Below are 27,474 nucleotides of genomic sequence, written 5' to 3'. Positions count from 1 at the left end.
CTTGGGACTTCTGACCTTTCCAAGATCAGCTTCCAGTGGAGAATGGTGGTTGGTTGAGGTCTGACATTCACCAGTCACTATAAACACATCAGTCATTACGCCAAGAGCATGGTTGAAGGACTCTATGAGGCTTTCAGTCCTCACATACCTCATGAAATATTGTTACTCTCGAGTTCTGCTCTGTCCTTTCAGCTCTGGCTACCCACTAGGTCAGGGACAGAGAGGACATAGCAGGTCTGGGTGCAGGCCCTGAGCTGTGAGGTTCAGTCTTATCTCCACTACTCCTGGCAGGACCACACTTTCGCTCTCTGACCCCCCATTTTCTAATCTGTGAAACAGGAATGACATTACCAATTTCGTAGTCTGGACACAAATACCATGGGAAAAATCAAGACCGCCACATTGCAGTGAAAACTGTGGCTGCCTACCATATACAGTCATGGGTAAGGAAAGCTTTTCTGGACCAAAGAGAAAAACAGTGAAGTTATGAATGTAAAAGCTGTAGCCTGGCAGAGAGCTCAAGATGGAAACAGGAGATAATGTTTTCTCAAAAGAAGCCATTAGTGTATATGCTTTCTTTCATTTTCTTAGTGTCTAGAGCTCAAGAAAAAATAAAAAATAAATCAAGAAAATGCCTGCTCTTATAAAAATCTGCAAAAGATCAATAGGCAATTTGAAAAAGAATAAGAATAGCTAATAATATGAAAATTTTCGATCACACTGCTAAGAAACTACCAGAATGTGATAACATTGATGTAATCATCTTTATGTTCTCAAAACAACACACAAAAAAGTTGGGTTGGGGAGAAAGGGAGTTGGGTGTGTTTATTTGCTTAGAGAAAACACTGGAAGGACACAACCCAGAAAGTTTACAATGGCAATCTCTGGGAAGGGTAGGAGATTTTTTTTTTTCTTTTTTGGTATTTTTCCTTTCTTTTTCTTTTTTTCTTTCTTTCTTTCTTTCTTTTTTTTTTTGTTTTGAGACAGAGTCTCGCCCTATCATCCATGCTAGAGTGCAGTCGTGCGATCTCGGCTCACCACAACCTCCGTCTTCCGGGTTCAAGCAATTCTCCTGCCTCAGCCTCCCGAGTAGCTGGAATTACAGGCGCGTGCCACAACTCCCGGCAAATTTTTGTATTTTGAGTAGAGACGGGGTTTGCCCATGTTGGCCAGGTTGGTCTTGAACTCCTGACCTCGTGATCCACCCACCTCGGCCTCCCAAAGTGTTGGGATTACAGGCGTGAGCCACTGCGCCCGACTTCGTTTTGGTATTTTTCATATTAAATATCACTTTTGCAGTCAAGGAAAGTTCCCCGTTGCAATGAATCCAGCACTGGTCTGGTTAGCGCGGGAGCAGTTGCCGGGTCCCTGCAGGGGCACGCCGGACCGCTAGGTGGCGAGAACAAAGGCGAAGCGCAGCCGCACCTGGGCGTGTGCGTCGGGGCGGGGCCTGGGCAGCGTCCGGGGGCGGGGCCTGGGCTGTCCAGCCCACTCCCCTGGGAGCGCGAGCGGTGGGCCCAGGCGGACATGTCCCGTCCTCGCGTGCGCCTGGTGGTCACCGCGGACGACTTTGGTTATTGCCCGCGACGCGATGAGGGCATCGTGGAGGCCTTTCTGGCCGGGGCCGTGACCAGCGTGTCCCTGCTGGTCAACGGTGCGGCCACGGAGAGCGCAGCGGAGCTGGCCCGCAGGTGAGGGGAGGGCCCCTAGCAGGGCGATGACCGGCTTGGGGCGCGCTGCTCCGCAGCCGCTAGTGCTCCAGCTCGCGCTCCGCCCTCAGGCACAGCATCCCCACGGGCCTCCACGCCAACCTGTCCGAGGGCCGCCCCGTAGGTCCGGCCCGCCGTGGCGCCTCGTCGCTGCTCGGCCCCGAAGGCTTTTTCCTTGGCAAGATGGGATTCCGGGAGGCGGTGGCGGCCGGAGACGTGGATTTGCCTCAGGTGCGGAGCCGCAGCTGCAGGAGGATGCTCGCGAGGACCCCCAGAGCTCCGCCCGGAGGGTACTGTGAGGCCATTAGGAGATGGCGGTGGATGACTTCTTCATTCAAACACTGGAGCCGTCACACGGAAGCACGAGGAGGGTATCCTCGGCAGCTACTCCCGGTTGCTCAAGGTGTCTCTCGCTCGCCCTCTAGGTGCGGGAGGAGCTCGAGGCCCAACTAAGTTGCTTCCGGGAGCTGCTAGGCAGGGCCCCCACGCACGTGGACGGCCACCAGCACGTGCACGTACTCCCAGGTGCGTGGTTGGTGATCCCAGTTTGGAGGGCGTTTACTCCCAGGTGGGGCTGGGGAAGTAGGGGAAGTTCGATGCCCCCAGGTGAAGGGACGTGCTCCTCCTAGACCCGCTCCCCCCGCAGGCGTGTGCCAGGTGTTCGCGGAGGCGCTGCAGGCCTATGGGGTGCGCTTTACGCGACTGCCGCTGGAGCGCGGTGTGGGTGGCTGCACTTGGCTGGAGGCCCCCGCGCGCGCCTTCGCCTGCGCCGTGGAGCGCGACGCTCGGGCCGCCGTGGGCCCCTTCTCCCGCCACGGCCTGCGGTGAGGCTTCCCGCCCTGTCTCCTACCATAGCTGCCCCAGTCCCTCCCCACTGACTATTCACCTGGCTAGTTGTGTTCGTTTCTCAGCCCAGAAGTGAGTCTGGCGTCGACCGCTGCGGACACCCCAGTTCCCCCCTCCCGCCCCCCGTCCCGTCCCTACCCTACCCCACCCACCCCACCCCACCCCACCCCACCCCTGGCCATGGCCCGGCCTGGCCCCGCGGCTGATGCCCCGCCCACCACAGGTGGACAGACGCCTTCGTGGGCCTGAGCACTTGCGGCCGGCACATGTCCGCTCACCGCGTGTCCGGGGCCCTGGCGCGGGTCCTGGAAGGTACCCTAGCGGGCCACACCCTGACAGCCGAGCTGATGGCGCACCCCGGCTACCCCAGTGTGCCTCCCACCGGCGGCTGCGGTGAAGGCCCTGACGCTTTCTCTTGCTCTTGGGAGCGGCTGCATGAGCTGCGCGTCCTCACCGCGCCCACGCTGCGGACCCGGCTTGCCCAGGATGGCGTGCAGCTTTGCGCCCTCGACGACCTCGACTCCAAGAGGCCAGGGGAGGAGGTCCCCTGTGAGGCCACTCTGGAACCCTTCCTGGAATCCTCCCTACTCTGATCCGCTACCGACAACCAAGCACTAATCCCCTTACTACCAAGCAAGGGGAGCCCAGAACCGGTCCCTGGAGCAGGGTCTGTTGACTTCCCTGGGTAGGACACTGCCACGTCTGGGCCCAGGTCCTCATGGCTCCAAATGGCATCTAGAGTTTGAGCAGCCTTCTTGGCTGCAGGCGGGCCCATCCTGTGGCAGTGGGCTAGGGCCCGCAGAGCATTTGGTGCCCCTCCATGCTGCAGTGCAAACACCTTCACCACTGGGGCAGTGGGGAGAGATGGCTATATTAATAAAATAACGTGTGTCTTTCAAACTTGGGTGGTTTATTAGCTCTGCCCAGGAGACCCTCACAGAAACAAGCAGGGACAAAGAGCAGCTCCCTCTTGGCTCAAACCACTCCAGGAAATGGCCCATTCTCCATTCTGGTTTTGTTCATTTGTTCATGCTGTGGTTTTCTTTATTCCTTTTTAGGGGGTGGGAGTGGGAGAAGACTGTCCTCACCAGGCTGCTTTTGAAGAGGCATAATACTATAATCTCAGTATTGATTTTTAGAAGTCACCTATAGGCCGAGTGCAGTGGCTCTCACCTGTAATCCCAGCACTTTGGGAGGCCGAGGCGAGCGGATCACCTGAGGTCAGGAGTTTGAGACCAGTCTGACCAATATGGAGAAACCACATCTCTACTAAAAATACAAAATTAGCTGGGCGTTGGTGGTGCATGCCTATAATCCCAGCTACTCAGGAGGCTGAGGCAGGAGAATTGCTTGAACCCGGGAGGCGGAGGTTGTGGTGAGCCGAGATTGCGCCATTGCACTCCAGCCTGGGCAACAAGACTGAAATTCCGTCTCAAAAAAAAAGAAAAAAAGGGGCCGGGCGCGGTGGCTCAAGCCTGTAATCCCAGCACTTTGGGAGGCCAAGACAGGCGGATCACGAGGTCAGGAGATTGAGACCATCCTGGCTAACACGGTGAAACCCCGTCTCTACTAAAAAAGACAAAAAACTAGCCGGGCGAGGTGGCGGGCGCCTGTAGTCCCAGCTACTCGGGAGGCTGAGGCAGGAGAATGGCGTGAACCCGGGAGGTGGAGCTTGCAGTGAGCTGAGAAAAAAAGAAAAAAGTCATCTGTTTAGATGTAAGCCATTCCAGGGGATAGGCGTAAGGAGACCCTGCAACCCCGTGGGAATACATTTAAAATTTTCTAGGAGGAGCAGTCTTCCCAGGAAATGGGATACCGAGGTTCCTAACTTGACCTCGCAATGTAGGGATGCCCTGTGGACTGGGACCCCATGTGGCTTAGGCGAAAGCTCCTGAGGTGCAGGAGCAGATGGGGAAGGCAGTGGGAGTCCTCTGGAGCACAGAGTCCTGCCCCACTCCGGAGGATGGAAAGGCAGATGGAATACCATGTGGTTCTTATCTCATTTCATGAAATAGCATCTATGAGGCAGGCACCGATCTCCCCATTTGACAGGGGTAGAGGCAGGAGTGGCAGAACAGGGCTTTGAAACTACTCATTCATTTATTTAATGTGCAACAGGCCCTAGCCTGGGCCAAACATGGAATCAGTGGTCAAGAGAGCTCTCACCCAGCCTAGGCAGCTTAGAGGGACGTGTGGCTTTCTGAAGGTTGAGTGTGGGATGTCTCTCCGCCTTCCTGCTTCTACCCACCCATGCCCCATCCCCTTGACTGCGGCTTCAGTCCCTTTTTCTGGCTCCACACTTGTCTTCCATCTTGACCTTCACTAGACTTGGACTCTCCCATCCACAGCCCTTTTCCTCCTTTCTTGCACCCATGCTTGTGAGCTGGAATCACTGTACGGTGGCTCCTCCTGCTGCCTAGCCTCCATCTCCTCGCCTCAGCCTAATGAGATCTGGCCACACTCCTGCAGGCTGCTGGCTGGGGCTGGGAGAGGGGTGCCTGAAGTTAGCCGGAGGCACAGACGCAGCTCCCTTGAGGGGCTTCTGTTACGGAAGTGTTCTGAGAGGAGCAGGCAGCTGGTTGTGCAGCTCTAGGCTCAGGAGAGAGGTGTGGGTGGGCAGGAGAGATCTGGGTGTCTACACAGATGCTAGATGAGTGGCTACTGTCACCCAGGGAGGGAAGGAGGGATGAGCAAAGAGCCGACAGCAGCCCTGGGGACCATGGACCTTTCTTTTAAAGACACGATCTCATCCTGTCACCCAGGCTGGAGTACAGTGGAACAATCACTGCAGTCCTCGACCTCCCCAGGCTCAGGTGATCATCCCACCTTGGCCTCCCGAGGAGCTGGGAACACAGGCATGTCTGGTTCATTTTTTATTTTTTGTAGAGATGGGGTTTTGGCATGTTGCCCATGCTGGTCTCAAACTCCTGAGCTCAAGAGATCTGGTCGCCTTGGCCTTTCCTTAAGTGTTGGAATTACAGGCGTTAGCCACAGCGCCCTGCTGACCATGAGCATTTGAGTGAAGTGAAGCCAGGCACAGTGGCTCACACCTATCATCCCAGCGCTTTGGGAGGCTGAAGTGGGAGGATTACTTGAGCTCTGGAGTTCGAAACCAGCTTGGACAACACAGTAAGATCTCATTTCAGTTATTTAAAAAAGAAAAAATAATGGCTGGGCATAATGGCTCATGCCTGTAATCCCAGCACTTTGGGAGGCTGAGTCAGGAGGAAGGCTTGAGGCTAGCAGATCGAGACCACACAGACTATGTAACATGCCAAAACCCTGTCTCTATAAAAACTACAAAAATTAGCCGGGTGTAGTGACACGAGCCTGTATTTCTATGTACTCAGGAGGCAGAGATAGGAGGATCGATTGAGCCTGGGAGGTAGAGGCAGCAGGGAGCAGTGATCATGCCACTGCACTCTAGCCTGGGCGACAGAGTGAGCCCGGCTCAAAAAAAAGAGTGGAGGGGCCATAGACTCACAGGATAATCAGGCCCACCTGATTATGAGGCCCTCCTCACGAAGTGAAAGTGGTAAGGACCTGTTAGGGTGGTGACTTGTGGCCCACGGGGGTTGTGGGGGCAGCAACAGGGGTGTGTCTTAGCCAAGTGGTTCACTGTTACCCACTCACTCAGCATTCGTGTCTGGAGGGTCCACTCTGTGCCAGGCCTGGGCTGGAGCTGAAATGGCCTGGTCTGCAAGGAGCTCCCAGTCTGGTACACACAAGGACAGTCATCCAGCGACACAGGAAGATGTAGGAGAAACCCGTGGCAATGTGTGGAGCCACAGGGGGGTTTCTGAACCTGGCCAGCACAGGGTGGGGAATGCTCTCTGGAAGTGACTTCCTTCCCAGGGCCTCAGTTATGGCCTCTGCACGGTGGTCCTTTCCACTCTGATCCTCTGAGGCCTCCAGGGTTCCCTAGGAACTGTTAGTGAACAAGAACACATTCCAATAATCTGGGAAATGGCCACTTACCAGGCATGGCCTGGGCCAAGCACTGCACTGCACTGCACTGGGAGCAATGGTACCCTTAGCTCCCCTCTGTTCCAGGTTGGTGCCCTTCCCCCGTGCCATACCCAGGAAGCAGGGAGAGGACGAAGAGCTGGGCAGGACAGGGTGGGAAATGCTGAGAGCAGCTCTGGCTTCTTTCAGGGCTGGGTTAGATGGCACCAAATGAAAGGAGCAGCAGCAAGGGGCAGCAGGTGACAGAAGTCAGGCTGCGCCAGGTACAGGAGTGATGAAATGGATTATTTCAAGCTGAACAATTAATAGTGAACAAGGCCAAAACTGGTGGCTGGTGGCTGCAGGAAAGAAGTTTACAGAGGGACTTAAATGTCTCTGGCTTTGGGGAAGGGGGTAACTGTCTGTTTCTGGGCTCAGAGGGACCCTGTGGGAGGAAACGTGCCAAGTGGTAGAATACAACAGGCTCTGCAGTCAGAATGTGAACAAAAACAGGCCAGGGTCTTGGTTGTCTTTAAAAGCAGGGATAAGGATGCCACACGGCTCTCCAGAGACTTAAGAGGGTAAAGTGCTAGGTATGTTAAAGGCTAGTAAAATGACACCCCAGGAAGCTTCCTTCCCCAAGACCTGCAGATCCAGCTGACAGTGCAGGCCTGATCTCAGCAGGTGTCAAATTCCAGGCAGGGAAGGCCTGGCCAAAAAAGTCCTGGGCCTGGCTGAGCAGCAGCGGGCTATATTGGGGGATTCAAATAGTGTTTCTGGCTGGCACCATTCATGGACATGGTCCAGCTCCACCCTCAGGCACACCCTTATTTATTCTGTGACCTCTTGGGACCCCAGGTTTGCCTCTTCAAAACATGGATCGTAACACTCCCAGGGGGCTCCAGGATGACTCCCACATGTAAGTGATGCACCCACACGTTAGTCCCTGTCCCCTCACCAGACACCCAAGAGCGCCCTCTGCAGGCCCCGACTGTCTGGAGTCTGGCTTTCTCGTTGATTATACCTCATCTCCTTCCCTCTAGGGAGGCAGGAACACCTCTATGTACCTCTTTTGGAGAGGCTGGGAATGGGGAGAGATCAGAAGCCCCAGGACCTGGGCCCCAGCCAGCCCTCCCATCTCCAAGAGCACAGGCCCCTGGCACTGCCCGCTCCCAGGAAGGAAGAAACCCACACAACTAACCAGTGTCTGAGAGCATTTTTATTAAGGGCAGCAGAACGGGATCGCAGCATCTTAGAAAGCCTATTCTCTGCCGTGGTGGGGAGTAGGGAGCAGAGGGAAGGACCCGGCACACTTCAAGAAACCAGGCGGGTGTGAATTCCTGAGTGAGCTAGGGGCAGCAGTGGGTGGCTGCTCCACAGCTCGCCCCTCCTCCAGAGGACCCAGCTTTTTGGTTTTGGAGCAGCCAAGGCTGTTCGCCAGCTTGCTCAGAGCCTACCCTGAGGGCATGGCTGGTAGGAGCAAGTCACCCAGGCCCGAAGGAGAGACACCCACTGGCTCGAAAGCCAGGCCTCTGCTGACGGGGCCAACCCTGGGGTGCCAGTGCCAGGGCTGAGAGTCCCTGAGGGGCTGCTGGCACACAGGTATCCTCCCGTGCTGAGCAGAGCGCAGTGAGGGGGTGACAGGCAGGCAGAGCTACGTTGGCAGAAATATGAAGCAATGGGACAGTTTCCAAGAATGGCAACATTTCTGGATCCAGAGAAGCAACAAGAACAAATGGTGGCTTGTTTGGATAGTTTCTGACAGAATTTGGCATTTTATTACAAATTGGAGTGTGAGTGAAATAAAAATCATCATCATTTTTCTGCTAATGAAGAGACAGATATGGAAACGCCAGCCCAGTGCCCTTGCCATCCTGGGCACATGAGTCTCCAGAAACCTGCCTTGGCGTACCTAGGACAAAAGAAGCTGAGTTCATGTACACACCACAGGGGCCACGCGCCTGAATGATGTTAGGCTGCCTAACCTGCCCATCACTCCCCACTTCTGCACAGATCAGACCCCGGAAAGATCTAGAATTAAAATTAAAACAAAAAGCAAAGTTTAAGTCATCTCCACAGGATCTAGTCCCCCTAAGAGCCAAGAAGGGAAGCCGCCAGTGGCAGAAGCGGGGTTGGTGACACACGGCATTTGGATCGTTGGCTTCCTTGGGGTGTCAGAGCGACACGGATTCTCTACTAGTTCGGAGACAATCCCATTTGCCTTGAAAAGACATTAATATTCAAATCTTTACAAGTTTATCTGATGATAAATTCTAAGGTCAATTTTTATTTCTACAAAAAAAGGCAGTCAAAACAATATAAAACACATTGAAAGGATATTACTGAGTGAGCTTCAAGTGGAGCTTGACTCTGCAAAGGCTGTGAGTCCAAAGGGAGAGGAAGTCCGTCTTGTTCCCGGGCTGGGCCAGCTGCTCTGGAGGAAGGGGTCAGCAGGGGCCCAGGAGACCCCAGACTGGTGCTTTAAATAGCCGAGTCCTGCTAATTCCAATCCTACAAAGGGTCAAAGTGTGCCGAGGGAGGGCTGTGGCGGGGCTGCTGCACAGAGGAAGTGGAGAGCAAGCTCCGTGGCACATTCAGATGAAACTCGGTGATAGATGAGCTGGGAATTTCAAACGGACATTCTGGCTGTAGCTTTGCCTGCAAGGACCAGCAGATCTTCTACAATGGCTGCAGGAAGAAGTGCCAACCTGGGACATCAGAAGCCTTTCTGGCGAGATTCATCACACACAGTGTGCACAGCATCCTCCTGACTAGCAGGCCCCCCATTTCGGGGCCACCACAGACCTGTGATTATAGGGTTTGTCTGCGCAAGCCAGGCCAGAGGTCAGTTACACACACTGACATCAGGGCTTGCCCAATTAACTGATGTTACTGTGGTAACATCAGCTGGAGATTCGCACAAGAACTGAGGAGAAGGACTGGAGGAGGGGTGTGGCTGTTTGTTTTTAAATTTTTTAAAAGGATGTTATAAACTGGAGTCAGGAGAATTTAAACCAACTCCCACACTGGGAAACAGTCCCACACGTGCTAAGAAAAGCCACCAGGACCACCAGGGCAGTCTCTTCTCCTTTGCGGAGGCAGGCTCCGGGTCTGGGGAAGTAAGTGAAAAATAAACTCGGTGCCAGAAAGTGGGAGTGGCAAGGGTAGGGAAGAAAGGGAACCACAACCTTTTTTTTCCTTCTTTTTAAACATTATGGACTAAATGCAACTTGAAGATTTTGGATAAAATTGGACAAGAAAAGAAACACCATTCTTTTGGAATAGATTGAAGCAGTGATTTTTAAAACAAAGAGAGCAGAACTAGAACATCTTAAATTTTTAATCCTTTCTTTACAGGTTACCTAGACCACTTTTGATTAAGAAAACTGTAGAAAGTTAGTAACTGCCACAAGCGAACGCCAGGCGGTGGCACGTGTCAATTTCCACAGAGTCCTGCTTTGCGGGGTGTCTGAATGCACTGCACGGGGCCTCTGCTCACACTTGCTGGAACCAATCGTGGCAGATTTTAGTCCACAGGTCGCTTTTCCCCATATTTCTTTGTAAACTCTTCAGCATTCTTACAGAATTTTTTACGGTCCTTAGAGTATTCTTCAGCTAGGTCAGCCCGAAGCGGGTGCTCGGGTTGGGGGTCATTCACCAGTGCTATGAGGGACTGGATTACTGCCAAGAGAAGGACAAGGCATGGGGGGTTAACACAGTCTCAGAAATGGCACAGGCAAGAGGCAGCTAATCCCGGGAACAAAACTCTGGCTTTACCACTGGTTTATCGCTAATGTGCTTTTAAGCCAAAGCAGCCTATCTATCCAAAATTCTGACCACCAGAAAACTCATATTTCCTCTGTGATTAGGAGACAAAAAAAAAAAAGATTAGGAGACATTGATGGACAACAAATAGCTAACACTACGGTGCATAATTGTTCACAGTGATGTGCTTCCGCCTCCAGGAAGCCTTCCTGACCTGACACCTGGTGAGGTCTTAGCCCTCAGTTATTCCCAGCCCTTTTATCTTGGCAGGGCGTTGGGGAGGAGGGACAGGGTCTCATTCTGTCACCCAGGCTGGAGTGCAGTGGCACCATCTTGGCTCACTGCAGCGTCAACCTCCTGGGTTGACCTCAAGCAATCCTCCAGCCTCAGTCCCCCGAGTAGCTGGGACTACAGTCGCGCACTACCATGCCTGGCTAATCCAGTCCTCTTGTGTGCTCTGGAGATAGGAGGCCTAGCATTGAATTGCTCACTATCACACATGCACACAGGGTCACTTTCTTCGGGGCAGGACCGAGTAGAACTTCCCTGCATCAGCCCAGCACCCAGCACCATGCTCGGCTCAGGGAAGTTTTGGTTAAGGTGACTGACTGGGCACTAGAAAGAAGGGTATGTGGCAGCACTGTACTTATCAATGCGCAACGACCCAACTCTGGAAGACCCTTAGGAGTTTCTGCACCCTCCAGAAAGGATCATTGGGGCCAGCCAATGGGAAGCTGACAACCGCCATCGCATCACACTGTCAAGACCACAGGCAGATGTCACACTGATGGCTCTGATGGGTGCCACAGTACTCCCCCTAGGTGCCATAGCCCAGATGTGCCCCAGGGTGGAAGGATAGTGGGGAATCAGAAGCAGCAGCTACCCACACCTCCTCACATACTATGCCACAGCTGACCCCAACCCTGTCAGGATCAGCACCCTCAGAATGTTTCTTCCCATTGTAAAATGGTGCCCCTCTTCTCCGAACTGCTGATGCCACAATTCCCTTATTGAGGGCTCATATCGTTCACTCAGCATTACAAGAAATGGATTAAAATGCTGATGCTAGCCAGGCAGATCATCTGAGGTTAGGAGCTCAAGACCAGCCTGGCCAACTGAAACTCCGTCTCTACTAAAAATACAAAAAATTAGCCAGGCATGGTGGCCCATGTCTATAGTCCCTGATACTCGGGAGGCTGAGGCAGGAGAATCGTCTGAACCCAGGAGATCGCGGTTGCAGTGAGCCGAGATCGTGCCACTGCACTCTAGCTTGGGTGACAGAGCAAGACTCTATCTCAAAAATAAATAAATAATAAATAAATAAATAAAACAAAATGCTGATGCTGGCTGAGTTATATGCAAAGACACAATCATTCAACAGCACACAGTGAGGGCCACAGCACAAAGTACTCCTGGCCTGGTGTCCAAAGCCCACCTGCCTAACCTCTGCTTCTTACCATGCAGAGAAGGGGAAAGAGAGGGCTCCTGTGACCACAGCGGGTAGAGATGAAGCAGTGGGGCAGAGGTGAGGAGGGCATGGCACATGCAAGGCTGACAGGTTCCACGTTTGTTGGGGCTAGGGGATGGTTGGGCAAGGAGGGTGGACTGTCAACAGCAAGTGGGGGCAAGGGGCCTGGAAAGCTCTTTGCAGGCCAGGGTGGCCTCTAATTCAGTCTCCAAGCCTCCTCAGGGGTAGATGGTATCACCTCCCGGTACAAGCCACCTGTACCTCTAGAGGCAGCAGGCCCTGGAGGTGTATTTTGATTTAATAAACATTTATTTAATTAATAAACGAAGCCCACCCTTGGCTCACTGGCCACAGTGTATTCAGTGCACACCACCCTTGGTGTGAGACTGCTCCCTTTTCCTGGCTGTTCTTGACTTCAGGGTTGGAAACTGAACCACAGTCACCTAAGAGCACAAACAGGTGGCTCCCTTTCTTTTCCCATGATTAGAAATGGCTCTGTAACAGGAGAATTACCACCGTATTAGCATTTTAGAAACCCTGCTGGGCTAAGGACAGGGTGAGTACTTTGTTAGGGGCACGATCAGGAGTTTTCACCTCACTCTCTGATATGAATACTTGGGCTTTCTACTTCTCACTATCATCACCTTGGTAACTAATGCAGAGGTTGGTGGCTCATACCTGTATTCCCAGCACTTTGGGAGGCCAAGGAGGAAGGATCACTTGAGGCCAGGAGTTTGAGACCAGCCTGGGCAACATAGCAAGACCTGGCCTCTACAAAATTAAAAAATAAAATTAGCTGGGCATGGTGGTACATGCCTGTACTCCCAGCTCCTTGGGAGGCTGAGGTGGGATGATTGCTTGAGCCCGCAATATTGAGGCTGTAATGAGCTGTGATTGTGCAACTATACTCAGCCTGAGCAAGAGCAAGACCCTATAGCAAAAAAATAAATAAATAAAAATTAAAAATAAAAGACCTATTTCTCAAAAGATGCCATTTGTCTATTTCATTATTTTCTAAAGTTTCACTTTCACTAATTTGATCAAGTCTTAATTTTTTTTTTTTTTTAATTGAGAAGCAGAGATGGAGTCTCCCTCTGTCGCCCAGGCTGGAGTGCAGACAATCTCAACTGACTGCTACCTCCCCCTCCCGGGTTCAAGTGATTCTCCTGCCTCAGCCTCCCGAGTAGCTGGGACTACAGGCATCTACCACCATACCTGGCTAATTTTTTTGTATTTTTAGTAAAGATGGGGTTTCACTGTGTTACCCAGGATGGTCTTGATCTGCCTGCCTCGTCCTCCCAAAGCACTGGGATTACAGGCGTGAGCCACCATGCCCAGCCTCAAGTCTGAATATTTTTAAATTTACTTAGTAGTACTGGTAAGTATTTCATTCTTTCTCTGTTCCTTTGGGTGCATTTCTGGTTCCTTAGCTAAATTATAATAAACTTCAGCTGAGCTGAACTTGTTTTGCTAGTAAGAACACTGACAGGCCGGGCGCGGTGGCTCAAGCCTGTAATCCCAGCACTTTGGGAGGCCGAGACGGGCGGATCACGAGGTCAGGAGATCGAGACCATCCTGGCTAATACGGTGAAACCCTGTCTCTACTTAAAAATACAAAAACACTAGCCGGGTGACGAGGCGGGCGCCTGTAGTCCCAGCTACTCGGGAGGCTGAGGCAGGAGAATGGCGTAAACCCGGGAGGCGGAGCTTGCAGTGAGCTGAGATCCGGCCACTGCACTCCAGCCTGGGTGGCAGAGCAAGACTCCGTCTCAAAAAAAAAAAAGAAAAGAAAAGAAAAAAAAAGAAAAAAAAGAACACTGACAGGTATGTCCGCTTTACAAACTACAACTGTGGCCCTATATCAACATTTTTCATATACAGCACAGCACATTAAATTATATTTTATAAACCATCCAGCCCTGGGTTCTTGGTCTCTTCCGTAACCCAAATGCTCCTCAGAAGTATTTTTTTTTCTGCAAAATGTAGGGGCTTAAAAACATACAACAGGCTGGGTGCAGCAGCTCACACCTGTAATCCTAGCACTTTGGAAAGCCGAAATGTGATCCACCCACCTCGGCCTCCCAAAGTGCTGGGATTACAGGCGTGACCCACTGTGCCCAGCCTGGAACATTTTCATCACCCCAAAAAGAAAACCCACTCTCAGTGGTCACTTCCTATTCTCCTCCTCCTAGACCCTGACAATCACTAATCTACTTTGTCTCAATGGATCCACCCTAGTCTGAGCATCCCATATACAGCTGAATTTTATCTGTAGTGTTTGTGTTCTATAAACTTGCCATGAACATTGAATTAATGACACTGAATCATTGCTCCTAAGGGAAACAGAGGTTTAGGTTCAAACAAGCTTCTGCTCACATTTTTGCCAACTGATTAATATATAACTTTATGTGTGTTTAAAGACACCTTATTTAATAGGTAATATTGACTCAATAGCACTATAACTCATGCCCAAATGAAGCTTATCTCACACATGTATTTTCTCCAAAAGGCATATCATGACCTTCCTGTGTTCAGGAATGCCAGACAGCACTTCAGCACCACGTTTGGGGCCAAAGCAAAATCACCTACAAAAAGCACAAAATCCAAGAAGTGTGGCATTAGAGAGCCCACTTGCTTCAGTTGAGAGCTGAAATAAGAAGCCAGGGCATTCTTATGCCAGCTGAGGTTGTGTGGTACCACACAACCTCAGCTGGAACACGTGCACGGAGTACTTCAAATTTTTTGCTGCTCTGCACATGCGCATGTCTGTGATAGACCAGAAGTGCTGAGAATATTGATTCTGGGGCTACAAAAAACTTTAGTGAGTAGGCAAATTCACAAACACAGACTCTATGAACAATGAGGCTCAACCACAAATGGAATCATACAATATGTGGCCTTCCATGGATGGTTCTTTCATTTAGCATATTTTCAAGGTTTATGTACCATAAGACAGTACTTCATTGCTTTTTATGGCTAAATAATATTTCATTGTAGAGATACACTACTTTTTTGTTGTTGTTTGGTTTTGTTTTGAGACGGAGTTTGGCTCTTCTTGCCCGGGCTAGAGTGCAGTGGCACAATCTTGGCTCACTGCAACCTCCGCCTCCCAGGTTCAAGCGATTCTCCTGTTTTAGCCTCCCAAGTAGCTAGGATTACAGGCGCTCGCCACCACGCCCAGCTAATTTTTTGTATTTTTAGTAGAGACAGGGTTTCACCATGTTGGCCAGGCTGGTCTTGAACTCCTGACCTCAGGTGATCCGCCCACCTCAGCCTCCCAAAGTGCTGGGATTACAGGCCTGAGCCACCGCTCCCGGCTCACATTTTGTTTATTCACTCACCAACTGATGGACATTTGGGCTCTTTCCACTTCCTGTCCATTGTGAATAATGGTGCTATGAACATCTGTGTACAAGTTTTTACTGAGCATATGTTTTCACTTCTCTTGGGTAGATATAGCTAAGAGTGGAATTGCTGGGTCATATAAGCATCTTTTCATATTACTATTTCTTCCATTATGCTTACTTTTCTGTACTTGTAGATGGCTAAAGTTAGCTAGAGGCTGTGAATTGAGGATGTCAAAGAACTTCAAGGCTGGATCTGGGAGAAGCCATACTTGGGAATGCCGAAGTTTCTAAGGACAAGGGCAGGAGACAAAAATCATGAGCAGGTGCTCTTGGGACAAAGGAAGAGCACTGGAAGATTACAGCAGGAGGGTGGCACAAGTGGCTTTCTCTTTCTTTCCTTTCTTTTCTTTTTTTTTTTTTTGGTACAGACAGGTTTCACTGTGTTGCTCAGGCTGGTCTCAAACTCCTTGGCTCAAGCAATCTGCCTCCATCAGTCTCCCAAAATGCTGGGATTACAGGCATGAGGCACTGTGCCCAGCCTCAAGTGGCACTTTCACTTCCCATATTTAAGAAGCAAATGAAGGAATGGTGAAGCATTTGAAAGGGCCGGGTTTGCAGGACAGTGGCAGCTCAACAGCAGTCAGGAAATAGCACCAGAAAAACAGGGACACCCAACATAGGAAGAATCAGGCAGGTGGGAGAAGGAATGGCATGTCCAGAAGAGCTGCCATTTGGGAAAAGCAGGCCCAAGTGGGTCTGAGGAGGCAGCAAGGGGACTCAGCATCCGTGCCTGCCTGTCCCACCTCTGCCATCATATCTCCCATCCTGCACGCTCCTCCCATCAAGAGCTGAAGTCTATTTTCCCTCTCATTAAATCTGGACTTGCCTGACCAAAAGAATCTGCAGAAGCAACACTGTACCAGTTCTGTGCCTTCACCCTGGAACCCTGACACCACCATGCTATGAAGGGGTTCAATCTAACCTTGTGGAAAATAAGAGAACACAAAGAGAACCAAAGTGCCTTAGCTAATGCCATTTCCACACATGTGCACGATGCCTACCAGCACTTCCCAGCCAAGTTGAGTTCTCAGCTCAATACAGCTGCATGAGTGACCCCAGGAACGAATGGTCAGCTGTAGAACCATGCAGCTGAGCCCAGCCAACCTCCAGAGTAAAAACTAATAAACTGGTGTTACTTTAAGCCACAAAGTTTTGATAGGGGTTATAATGCAGTAATAGATAACAAACATGGGAATGTGGCCATCAAGTGCCAGGAACATTCTTGATGCATGTGAGGATGAATCAAGGCCATGCCACAAACAATCTACATAGTAATGTTCTAGGAAGGAATCCTCAACTGTCCCAAATTACAAAATAGCAATTCTGGCTCTGTCCATCGTGGCACACAGAAAAGCTCCTGTACCAAAATTTTTACTTTAAAAATCCCAAGTCAACAGTACTTTTTACAAAAAAAATTAAAAGCTGCCCCTAAGTTATTTGGCTCTTTAGGGGGAAAAAAAAAAAGCAGCCACAGTCTGAAAAAGCACAGCATTTTGGCAATGCACCTGGAGAGGAAGGTAAAAAGTGAATAATCCTGCCACGGCCTTCTACACAGCAGCCCCATGAGAGGCGGCAAAGCATGTGCATCCATCTCCTGAGAGCCTCCCTGGCCCTAGCCCCACCCTCTCAGTCTACAGGTAAGGGAGGAGTCCCAGAACTCTTTGTGGCCAGAACTTGAGGTGCAGGGCTTTCCTAGGCAGCCTGGCCTAGAAGGACTGCCACTCCCCAGGCATGGTGGTTTAACAGACATGACTCAGCAAGGACTCCAGGAATCATTGAACACTCTTGTTGTTGTTGTTGTTTTTGAGACGGAGTCTCGCTCTGTCGCCCAGGCTGGAGTGCAGTGGCCGGATCTCAGCTCACTGCAAGCTCCGCCTCCCGGGTTTATGCCATTCTCCTGCCTCAGCCTCCCGAGTAGCTGGGACTACAGGCGCCCGCCACCTCGCCCAGCTAGTTTTTTGTATTTTTTAGTAGAGAAGGGGTTTCACCGTGTTAGCTAGGATGGTCTCGATCTCCTGACCTCGTGATCCGCCCGTCTTGGCCTCCCAAAGTGCTAGGATTACAGGCTTGAGCCACCGCGCCCGGCCTCTTGATCAAATGCAGCTATAGGCTTTCAATAGTGCTAGAAATCTGTTAAAACCAGGTCGGCCGGACGTGGTGGCTCATGCCTGTAATCCCAGCACTTTGGGAGGCTGAGGCCGGATGATCACCTAAGGTCAGGAGTTCAAGACCAGCCTGGCCAACATGATGAAACCCTGTCTGTACTACAAATACAAAAATTAGCCGGGCATGGTGGCGGGCGCCTGTAATCCCAGCTACTTGGGAGCCTCAGGCAGGAGAATCACTTGAACCCAGGAGGCGGAGGTTGCAGTGAGCTGGGATAGCACCACTACACTCCAGCCTAGGTGACACTGTCTCAAAAAAAGACACAGGACACGACACGACACGACAAGACCAGACCAGGCCATGTGCACTGAGAAGAACTGTGTCAAGCTTTTATAAACATCAACTTGTACACAAACAAGGACCAAGCACACTAGAGACTGTTCTGCCCTGACTGAATGTTTAGCACCCAATCCTTTCTTCTACTCAGTGTGGGAGTCTAATGGGCACCTTTCATGGTGATTATTTCCAACAAGTGAGGCTCGATTTTTCTTGTGAAAGGCTTTCCACGCCACCTTCCAGGGCTTTTCTCAGTCACTGAAACACAGGACCTCCTCAATCCCTGCACAGGTCAAAAGTTCAGCTGAGTTATTCCCACGAGACTGGTGGGACCTCAGCCATACTTTGCGTGCACCTGGCAAGGCAGGAGTTCTCTGCACTCTGTCGGAGCTGGCATCAGAAGGGACCCATGAGCCCCCACCCCAGAGCAGCACCCCCCAAAGAAACCTTTCACTTGCAGCCTCTCAGGTGCCAGCTTCACCCACTCTAATCTAAACAGACTTTAGATTAAAAGAAAGCTACCACAATATGAGATGAGGGCTTCTGAAGAAAGTCTGGAATTAAATGAAAACTAGACACAGTCCATAACAAACTCTAGTCACTTCTAGGGGACAAAAGTGAGGACAACCACAATACTGACTCAAATACTCTTCCCAGAAGAATAAGCATGTGTATGTTCACACAGCCACACACAGACACATGCACCACGCACAGCCACATCCAACTCCAGGGAATAACAGGCCCACTAAAGCCAACCATGTGCCTTCATCTGGGAATACTGCCCTTACATCTGCCTCTGTCCCTCCGCTCACATCACCCCTTGAGCCACTAGGCTCTAGCTCACCCCCTTCCTATAGCCTGGAAGGCCCTCTCCAACCTCCTTTCCTCCTTGGAGTCTGAGTTCAGGCACTAACTACTGCGTGATGCCACCTTAAATCCCACTCTCCCTTCCCCTTGTAGGCAGCCCCACAGTCCTTCATCCCTTCCAGAAACCACGGCCTGAACCCCTCTGCACCGGCAGCAAGCCACTGGGCTTGTCTGTCCATATGTGTTCCCACTGTGGACAGCAGCCCAGGGTTGAGCACTGGAAAGGCCTCCTCAATCCCTGTACAGGTCAAAAGTTCAGCTGAGATGAGCCATTCCCACAAGGCCTGACAGGACTTCAGCTACATTTTGCGTGTACCTGGTAAGGTAGGAAAGATTCTCTGGATTCTGTCTGATCTGGTATCAGAAACCCCCACCCCAGAGCAGCACCCCCAAAGACCGCCTCCGAGGAAGACACAGGCACATGTCTTACCTTGGTCGGTTTTGGTTGCTGGCTTCCAGTTTTCAGCGCTAATTACTGGCAGACAGACCTGCCCCTTTTCGTCGATGTTCGGGTGATAGATCTTTGTTTTAAATGTGATCTTCGGTGGTTTGAATGGGTACTCTGCTGGAAAGTTGATTTCGATTCTGAAGGCCCCCTTATCATATGGAGGGTTGTCCTGGAAGGAATGAGAGATCAAAATGAACACACCATGGTTCATAAACCTATGGCCAAGACAGGAATGTTTCAATTGTTTATCTGAAAAATCAATTTATTTCAAGGGATTCAAGTATCAACTGAAACCCTGCCACCTTCAGGACAACCCAGCCACCCATTAGTATTTCTAGAGCAAGGTATCTGCTAAACTGAGAAAAGGTTTGAGATTGATGTCCTGGTCTCTTTAGATTTTTTTTAAAAAACAGACTTTACTTTTTAGAACACCTTTCGGTATACAGCAAAACTGAGAGGAAAGGACAGAGTTCCTATATACCCCCTGCCCCTAAATACACACAGCCTTCCCCACTATCAGCATCTCTCGCCAGAGGGGCAAATTTGTTACCATCAATGAACCTTTTACCTTAACACATCACGACCTCTCAGATTCCCTAGTTTATGTTAGGGCTCACACTTGGTGTTGCATATTCTATAGGTTTTATGTGGTTATCAGACAAGCTGGAATCATGCAATATGTAGCTGCTATGTCTGAATGTATCTCCCCAAAAATCTTATGTTGAAATCTAATCACCAATGTGATGGTATTAGGAGTTGGGGCCATTGGGAAGTGATTAGGTGATGATGGGATTGGTGTCCTTATCAAAGAGGACCCCGAGAACTGCCTTGCCCTTTCCATCATACAAAGACACAGTGAGAAGGCACCATCTATAAACCACAAAGCAGGCCCTCAGTTGCCACTGAATCTGCTGGAGCCTCGATCTTCAGACTTCACAGCCTCAATAACTGAGAAATAAATTTGTTGTTAGAAGCTCTCTGTTCTTTTTATTTATTTATTTTGAGAGTCTGTTGCCCAGGCTGGAGCGCAGTGGCACAATCTCGGCTCACCACAACCTCCACCTCCTGGGTTCAAGCAATTCTCCTGCCTCAGCCTTCCAAGTCGCTGGGATTACAGGCACCCACCTCAATGCCCAGCTAATTTTTGTATCTTTAGTAGAGATGGGGTTTCACCATGTTGGCCAGGTTGGTCTTCAACTTCTGACCTCAAGTGATTTGCCAGCCTCGGACTCCCAAAGTGCAGGGTTTATAGGCATGAGCCACTGTGCCCAGCTGTTACTTGTTTTTCTCCCCTTCATATTTACTTACTTATTTATTTTTAACAGGGTCTTGCTCTGTTGCCCACTGGAGTATAGTGGCATGATCTTGGCTCATTGCAACCTTGACTTCACAGGCTCAAGCAATCCTCCCACCTCAACCTCCCAAGTAGCTGAGACTACAGATAGGCACCACCACGCCCAGCTAATTTTTTGTACTTTTGTAGAGACTGGGTTTTGCTATGTTGTTCAAGCTGGTCTCAAACCCCTGGGCTCAAGAGATCTGCCTGTCTCGGCCTCCCAAAGTGCTAGGATTACAGGTGTGAGCCACTGCACCCAGTCTCATTTCTTCTTAGTGTAATATCATTTGTCTAGATGTACAATTTATCCATTAACCCACTGAAGGACATCTGGGTTGCTTTCAAACCTTAGCAATTAATGAACAAAGCTGTTATAAGCATCTGTGTGCAGGTTCTATGTGGATACAAGTTTTCAATTCATTTGGCTAAATACTAAGGAATGTAATTGCAAGATTGAATGGTAAGAGGTATGTTTAGTTTTTGTAAGAAACTGCCAAACTGGGCCAGGAGCAGTGACTCCTGTCTGTAATCCAAGCACTTTGGGAGGCCAGGGAGGGAGGATCACTTGAGGTCCGGAGTTCAAGACCAGTTTGTGCAACATAACAAGACCCCATCTCTACAAAAAATAAAATAAAAATAAAACATATTAGCCTGGGCCAGGCTCAGTGGCTCACATCTGTAATCCCAGCACTTTGGGAGGCTAAGCTGGGTAGATCACTTGAGGTCAGTAGTTCAAGACCAGAATGGCCAACATGGTGAAACCCTGTCTCTACTAAAAATACAAAAAAATTAGCAGACCGCAGTGGTGCCCGCCTGTAGTCCAGCTACTTAAGAGGCTGAGGTAGGAGAATCGCTGAAACCCTGGAGGCAGAGGTTGCAGTGAACTGAGATTGCGCCACTACACTCCAGCCTGGGTGACAGAGCGAGATTCCACCTCAAAAAATAATAATAAAATAAATACATTAGCCTGGCATGGTGGCATGTGCCTGTAGTCTCAGCTACTTGAGAGGTTAAGAAGGGTGGACTTCTTAGGCCCAGGAGTTTGAGAATGCAGTGAGCTGTGATCACGCTTCTGCACTCCATTTTGGGCAAGAGTGAGACTCAATTTCTTTGTTAAAAAGATTTTATGAATAAATAAATGAAAGAAACTGCCTAACTTGTCTTCCAAAGTGGCTGCACCATTTTGCATTCCCACCAGCAAAGAGCGAGAGTTCCTGTTGCTCTACATCCTCAGCAGCATTTGGCAGTGCTCTGGATTTTGGTCATTGTAAGAGGTGCACAGTATTATTTATTGTTGTTTTCTTATTACAGATTTTTCAGTGTTCTTTGTCCTTTCGACAGTCCTTTATCAGATAATGTTTTTGCAAATATCTCTTGATCTTCTCTGAAGATACAAGTAGAGTTGTACCAGAGGTAAGTTACAACCCAACCAGAATATAATGTGAGAGTCCAAATAATGGCCTTGATGCCAAGTCCTGGCCAGTTCAATTTTCCCAGGGTGGAAGCAGTAGTCAGCTCAATGGCTGGACCCTGGGGACCTGAGCTGATCACTCCACGGGTGATCACCAGGCAGGGCCAGCACCATGCTCCTTGCCCCTGGAACCACCGGAAAACTACCTTTGGGGCCTGGACACTCTCATGTCCAGGAGCCTGAGAGATGACCCAGCAAAGAACCTTCTGGCCTCTCCCCAACCCTACCTATCTCCAGAGCTGAGGAAGCCCTTCCCATTGTACTCCCTTTTCCCTCACCCAGGTCTGCCATGGCACACCTAACCCAAAGAAAGCCAAGCTTCACAAGAGGGCCCAAGAACAATCTTTTTTTTTTTTTTTTTTTTTTTTTTTTTTTTTTTTAAGATGGAGTCTTGCTCTGTCGCCCAGGCTGGAGTGCAGTGGCGCGATCTCAGCTCAATGCAACCTCCACCTCCCTGGTTCATGCAATTCTCCCGCCTCAGCCTCCTAAGTAGCTGGGATTATAAGTATCCACTATCCTGCCCGACTAATTTTTTTTATTTTTATTTTTAGTAGAGATGGGATTTCACCATGCTGGCCAGCCTGGTCTTGAACTCCTGACCTCAGGTGATCCACCCGCCTTGGCCTCCCAAAGTGTTGGGATTACAGGAGTGAATTTACTGCACCTGGCCCGAAGAACAATCTTGACAGCCCTACACCCCAGCCCCATGTCTTCAAGCCCTGGCCTAAGTAGGCACTCCAGTAAACAGAGCTCCTCTGCTGGGGAGCAAGGCTGGTTGCACCAGTTCTCCACATTCTCCTACCTTCAAGCCCTACCCTGGGAGGGAAGGCATGGAGCAAGAGCCTTAAAGGATGGATAAGATGACGTAAGGCTGAGGAGCGGGACAGACCTCCCAAGCAGAGAAGACTAAAGCCTAGATAGCAGGGACTAGGAAGGAATAGCATAGAGTAAGACAGGAGGCTGCGGGCAGACAGTGGGGCCCCAGGGCTACTGAAGCCACGCATCCAGGTCTGAACCACCCCCGAGCAGCTGAAACCACTGTTAGCTTATCCATCTGTGGGGAGTCACCCAGGCTGGAGTGCAGAGGTGAAATCAAAGTTCACTGCAGTCTTGACTTGCCAGGCTCTAGCAGTCCTCCCACCTCGGCCTCCCAAGTAGCTGGGACTACAGGCATATGCCACCACACTCAGCTAATTTTTTATTTCTTGTAGTGATGGGGTCTCACTATGTTGTCCAGGCTGGCCTCAAACTCCTGAGCTCAAGTGATCCTCCCGCCTCAGCCTCCCAAAGTGCTGGAGTGCTGCGATTATAGGAATGATGCACCATGCCCAGCCAGTTTTTAGTTTTCAAGAGGAGAATTAAATGGTAGTGGTGGTGGGGGGCGGGGAATAAGTAAACATCATTGTCATTTACACTGCTTGAGCCATGTAAAAATAGCTTTCCCTAGCTGGGTGTGGTGGCACACCTGTAGCACAAACTACTTAGGAGGCTGAGCCAGGAGAATCACTTGAACCTGGGAGGCAGAGGTTGCAGTGAGCCAAGATTGTGCCACTGCACTCCAGCCTGGGCAACAGAGTAAGACCCTGAGACAGACAGACAAGCAGACACAGACACAGACACACACACACACATGCTTTCCTGCATGAATTTTGGTTGGTGAAATCTGCTAAAGGTCTTCACTGATTGTCCAGGACTGACCAACCTCCCTTGTTCCCCACTGTGGGCCAGGTCCTGTCCGAGGAGCTGGGGTCAAGCATGAACGAGGCCATCTGGCCCCAAGTTAGCAGGTCTAGCCTCAGGCTCTGCCTCTTCCTAGCTTAAAAGAGTCTGAGAATGTTCCTGTATATCTGTAAAATGGGAGTAGCAGCAGCCTGCACCCAGAGTTCATGATGAGAGATAAGGACTATAAAGTCCTACATGCCTCACACATGGGCAAAGCTCTAGAGAAGCAGATTTGGCTGGGTGTAGTGGCTCATGCCTGTAATCCCGACACTTTGGGAGGCTGAGGCAGGAGGATCACAAGAGCCCAGGAGGTTGAGGCTGCAGTGAGCCATGATCGCACCTCTACACTCTAGCCTGGGTGACACAATGAGACCCTGTCTCAAAAAAGCCAAAAACAGACTGGGCGCAGTGACTCAGGTCTGTAATCCCAGCACCCTGGGAGGCTAAGGTGGGCAGATCACTTGAGGCCGGAAGTTTGAGATAAGCCTGGCCAACATGTGAAACCCCGTCTCTATTAAAAATACAAAAATTAGCTAGGCGTGGTGGTGCATGCCTGTAATCCCAGCTACTTGGGAGGCTGAGGCAGAAGAATCACTTGAACCTGGGAGGTGGAGGTTGTGGTGAGCTGAGATTGCGCCATTGCACTCCAGTCTGGGCAACAAAAGTGAAAATCCATCTCAAAAAAAAAAAAAAAAAAAGAAAAAAAAAAAGAAACCCCATCTCTACTAAAAAAAAGGCTGAGGCGGGTGGATCCTGAGGTCAGGAGATCGAGACCATCCTGGCTAACACGGTGAAACCCCGTCTCTACTAAAAATACAAAAAATTAGCCGGGAGTGGTGGCACACACCTGTAATCCCATCTACTCGGGAGGCTGAGGCATGAGAACTGGTTGAACCCAGGAGGCACCAGCTGCAGTGAGCCAAGATTGCACCACTGCACTCCTGCCTAGGCGACACAGCAAGGCGTTGTCTCAAACAAAACAAAAAAAAGAAACAAAACAAAAACAAATCCTTTTGTAAAGACAGGATCTCACTTTGTTGCTAAATTTTTTTTTTTTTTTTTTTTGAGGCGGAGTCTCGCTGTCGCCCGGGCTGGAGTGCAGTGGCCGGATCTCAGCTCACTGCAAGCTCCGCCTCCCGGGTTCCCGCCATTCTCCTGCCTCAGCCTCCAGAGTACCTGGGACTACAGGCGCCGCCACCTCGCCCGGCTAGTTTTTTGTAGTTTTTAGTAGAGACGGGGTTTCACCGTGTGAGCCAGGATGGTCTCGATCTCCTGACCTCGTGATCCGCCCGTCTCGGCCTCCCAAAGTGCTAGGATTACAGGCTTGAGCCACCGCGCCCGGCCTTTTTTTTTTTTTTTTGAGACGGAGTGTCGCTCTGTCCCAGGCTGGAGTGCAGTGGCTGGATCTCAGCTCACTGCAAGCTCCGCCTCCCGGGTTCACGCCATTCTCCTGCCTCAGCCTCCCAAGTAGCTGGGACTACAGGCGCCCGCCAACGCGCCCGGCTAATTTTCTTTTTTGTGTGTTTTTAGTAGAGACGGGGTTTCACCGTGTTAGCCAGGATGGTCTCGATCTCCTGACCTCGTGATCCGCCCGTCTCGGCCTCCCAAAATGCTGAGATTACAGGCTTGAGCCACCGCACCCGGCCTGTTGCTAAACTTTTTTAAAAATTAGCTGTGCATGCTGCTGGTGCACACCTGTAGCCCCAGCCACTCAGGAGGCTGAGGTAGAAGGACTGCCTGAGGCTGTAGTGTTGTTAGGTCCAGCCTAGGCAACAGAGTGAGATCCTACCTCTTTTTTGTTCCAAAAAGAGGAAGAAAAAAAAGAAGCAGTTCTGTTGCTACGTGAGGCAGGCCAGGCCTCTCACCACCCAGGGAACTTGGTCAAACTCATCTGAACTTCTCTGGGCCTCTTTCCTAGTCTGGGGCTCTGCGGATGGTCAAAGGAGTGGCTCAGGTGTGCACAAGTCACACAAATTATGTGCCTGTCCCAGAGATTTTTGGTGAAAGAGGCGTGCAAAAATTAAAACATGAGCTATACCTTCCGGGTAAAGGTCTAAAGCTCTACAAGTGAATTTCAACATTAGAGCTAAATTTGCCCTTCGGGAAGGCCGCTCAGAAATAATAAGGGATGTTAATGAAGAATCATGGTTTTGTTGTAAAAAATATAAATATCACACAACATTGCAGAAAATTTGCCTCCAACTTAAGCTGCAACATTTCAGTGTCAAATAAACCAAAAGATTTCAGCATTATCTATTTATTTATTTATTTACAGATGGAGTCTCACTCTTTGCCCAGGCTGGAGTGCAACGGTGGGATCTCGGCTCACTGCAACCTCCACCTCCCGGGTTCAAATGATTCTCCTGTCTCAGTCTCCCAAGTAGCTGGGATTATAGGGGCAGGCTGCCACACCCGGCTAATTTTTTGTAGTTTAGTAGAGACGGGGTTTTACCGTATTGCCCAGGCTGGTCTCAAACTCCTGAGCTCAGAAAATCCACCCATGTCAGCCTCCCAATTTAACTCCTGCTAAAATTACAGGAGTGAGCCACCACGCCTGGCTAATTTCAGCATTATTTTCACTGAACACGACTAGTGTTTTTCTGATATGCCTGCCTTTATGTGAACATCTTGTGCTCCCTAAGCTCATACTGCTGTATTGAGGAAATCATTTGAGAAGTAAATTAATTCCTTATGATAATTTTACACACTCTGAACTGGTTCACAAACTGAAGCTCCAGCACTTTGGAAGGCCAGGGATCACCTGAGCCCAGGAGTTGGAGGCTGCAGTGAGCTATGATTGTACCACTGTACTCCAGCCTAGGCAAGAGTGAGACCCTGTCTCAAAAACCAAACAAACAAAAAGACACCTTTTCAATCCATGTCTAAATTCTAGGACAGACTTTGCAGACTTTTTATCCACTTGTTTTTTGTTTTTTTTTTTTTTTTTTTTTTTTTTGAGACAGAGTCTCCCTCTGTCGCCTGGGCTGGAGTGCAGTGGCCAAATCTCAGCTCGCTGCAAGCTCCGCCTCCCGGGTTCACGCCATTCTCCTGCCTCAGTCTCCCAAGTAGCTGGGACTACAGGCACCCGCCACCTCACCCAGCTAGTTTTTTTGTATTTTTAATAGAGATGGGTTTCACCGTGTTAGCCAGGATGGTCTTGATCTCCTGACCTCGTGATCCGCCCGTCTCGGCCTCCCAAAGTGCTGGGATTACAGGCTTGAGCCACTGCGCCCGGCAACTTGTCTTTTTTTTTTTGAGACAGAGTCTTGCTCTGTCGCCCAGGCTAGAGTGCAGTTGTGCGATGTCAGCTCACCGCAAGCTCCGCCTCTCACGCCATTTTCCTGCCTCAGCCTCCCGAGTAGTTGGGATGACAGGCGCCTGCCACCACGCCCAGCTAATTTTTTGTATTTTTACTAGAGACGGGGTTTCACTATGTTAGCCAGGATGGTCTTGATCTCCTGACCTCGTGATCCGCCCGCCTCGGCCTCCCAAAGTGCTAGGATTATAGGCGTGAGCCACCGCAACGGGCCCACCTGTTGTTTTTTTTTTTTTTTTGAGATGGAGTCTCGCTCTGTCACCCAGGCTGGAGTGCAGTGGCACAATCTCGGCTCACTGCAGCCTCCACCTCCTGAGTTCAAGCGATTCTCCTGCCTCATTCTCCCAAACAGCTGGGACTACAGGCCCGCACCACAACTCCCTGCTAATTTGTTGTATTTTTACTAGAGACAGGGTTTCACCATGTTGGCCAGCCTGGTCTCGAACTCCTGACCTCAGGTGATCCGCCTGCCTCAGCCTCCCAAAATGCTGGGATTACAGGTGTGAGCCACCATGCCTGGCCCACTTGCTATTTATAAAGACAGAAAGATACTGGTTTTAAAGTGGATTTTCTTCTACATACAGCATGGCTAACAATTTCCTGTATTTGCTTCTAGTCATTATATGCATGCATGTAAATAAGAATTGATCATTTCAACCTGGGAAAGCCAATTTTTAAAAATCTGACCAAAGTTTCTCAAGTACTTAGATGCCAGCTGCTTTTCCATCCCAT

At 50.2% G+C, this 27,474-nt stretch overlaps 2 protein-coding genes across 8 annotated transcripts in view; one reads left to right on the top strand and one right to left on the bottom strand.

Moving 5' to 3' along the window:
- The first annotated feature begins 1,464 nt into the window (after nt 1-1,464).
- On the top strand, nt 1,465-3,455 carry YDJC (YdjC chitooligosaccharide deacetylase homolog). Of its 6 annotated transcripts, none has more exons than XM_010381784.2 (5): nt 1,465-1,691; nt 1,834-1,940; nt 2,135-2,234; nt 2,339-2,533; nt 2,779-3,455. In XM_010381784.2, the coding sequence occupies exons 1-5, from the start codon at nt 1,528-1,530 to the stop codon at nt 3,146-3,148; spliced, it is 936 nt and encodes a 311-aa protein (XP_010380086.1). In that variant the 5' UTR covers nt 1,465-1,527; the 3' UTR covers nt 3,149-3,455. The 6 variants fall into 6 exon arrangements, with proteins under 6 accessions (XP_010380086.1, XP_030771661.1, XP_010380083.1 ...); XM_010381781.2 differs by having other exon boundaries at nt 1,466-1,691; nt 1,834-1,999; nt 2,356-2,533; XM_010381783.2 differs by having other exon boundaries at nt 1,467-1,691; nt 1,781-1,940; nt 2,356-2,533.
- A 4,246-nt stretch (nt 3,456-7,701) lies between these two features.
- UBE2L3 (ubiquitin conjugating enzyme E2 L3) overlaps nt 7,702-27,474 on the bottom strand; it is a 57,384-nt gene continuing 37,611 nt past the window's right edge. For both annotated transcript variants that reach the window (XM_010381786.2, XM_030914868.1), the window contains exons 3-4: nt 18,880-19,066; nt 7,702-10,181 (exon numbers count right to left, since the gene is read on the bottom strand). In XM_010381786.2, the coding sequence (XP_010380088.1) occupies nt 10,027-10,181; nt 18,880-19,066 (342 nt within the window). In that variant the 3' untranslated portion in view covers nt 7,702-10,026. The remainder of the gene's footprint in view (nt 10,182-18,879; nt 19,067-27,474) is intronic.

Source organism: Rhinopithecus roxellana, chromosome 13 (assembly GCF_007565055.1).
Source record: "Rhinopithecus roxellana isolate Shanxi Qingling chromosome 13, ASM756505v1, whole genome shotgun sequence".
Lineage (NCBI taxonomy): Eukaryota > Metazoa > Chordata > Mammalia > Primates > Cercopithecidae > Rhinopithecus > Rhinopithecus roxellana.
This window is presented reverse-complemented; position numbering and strand designations above follow the sequence as displayed.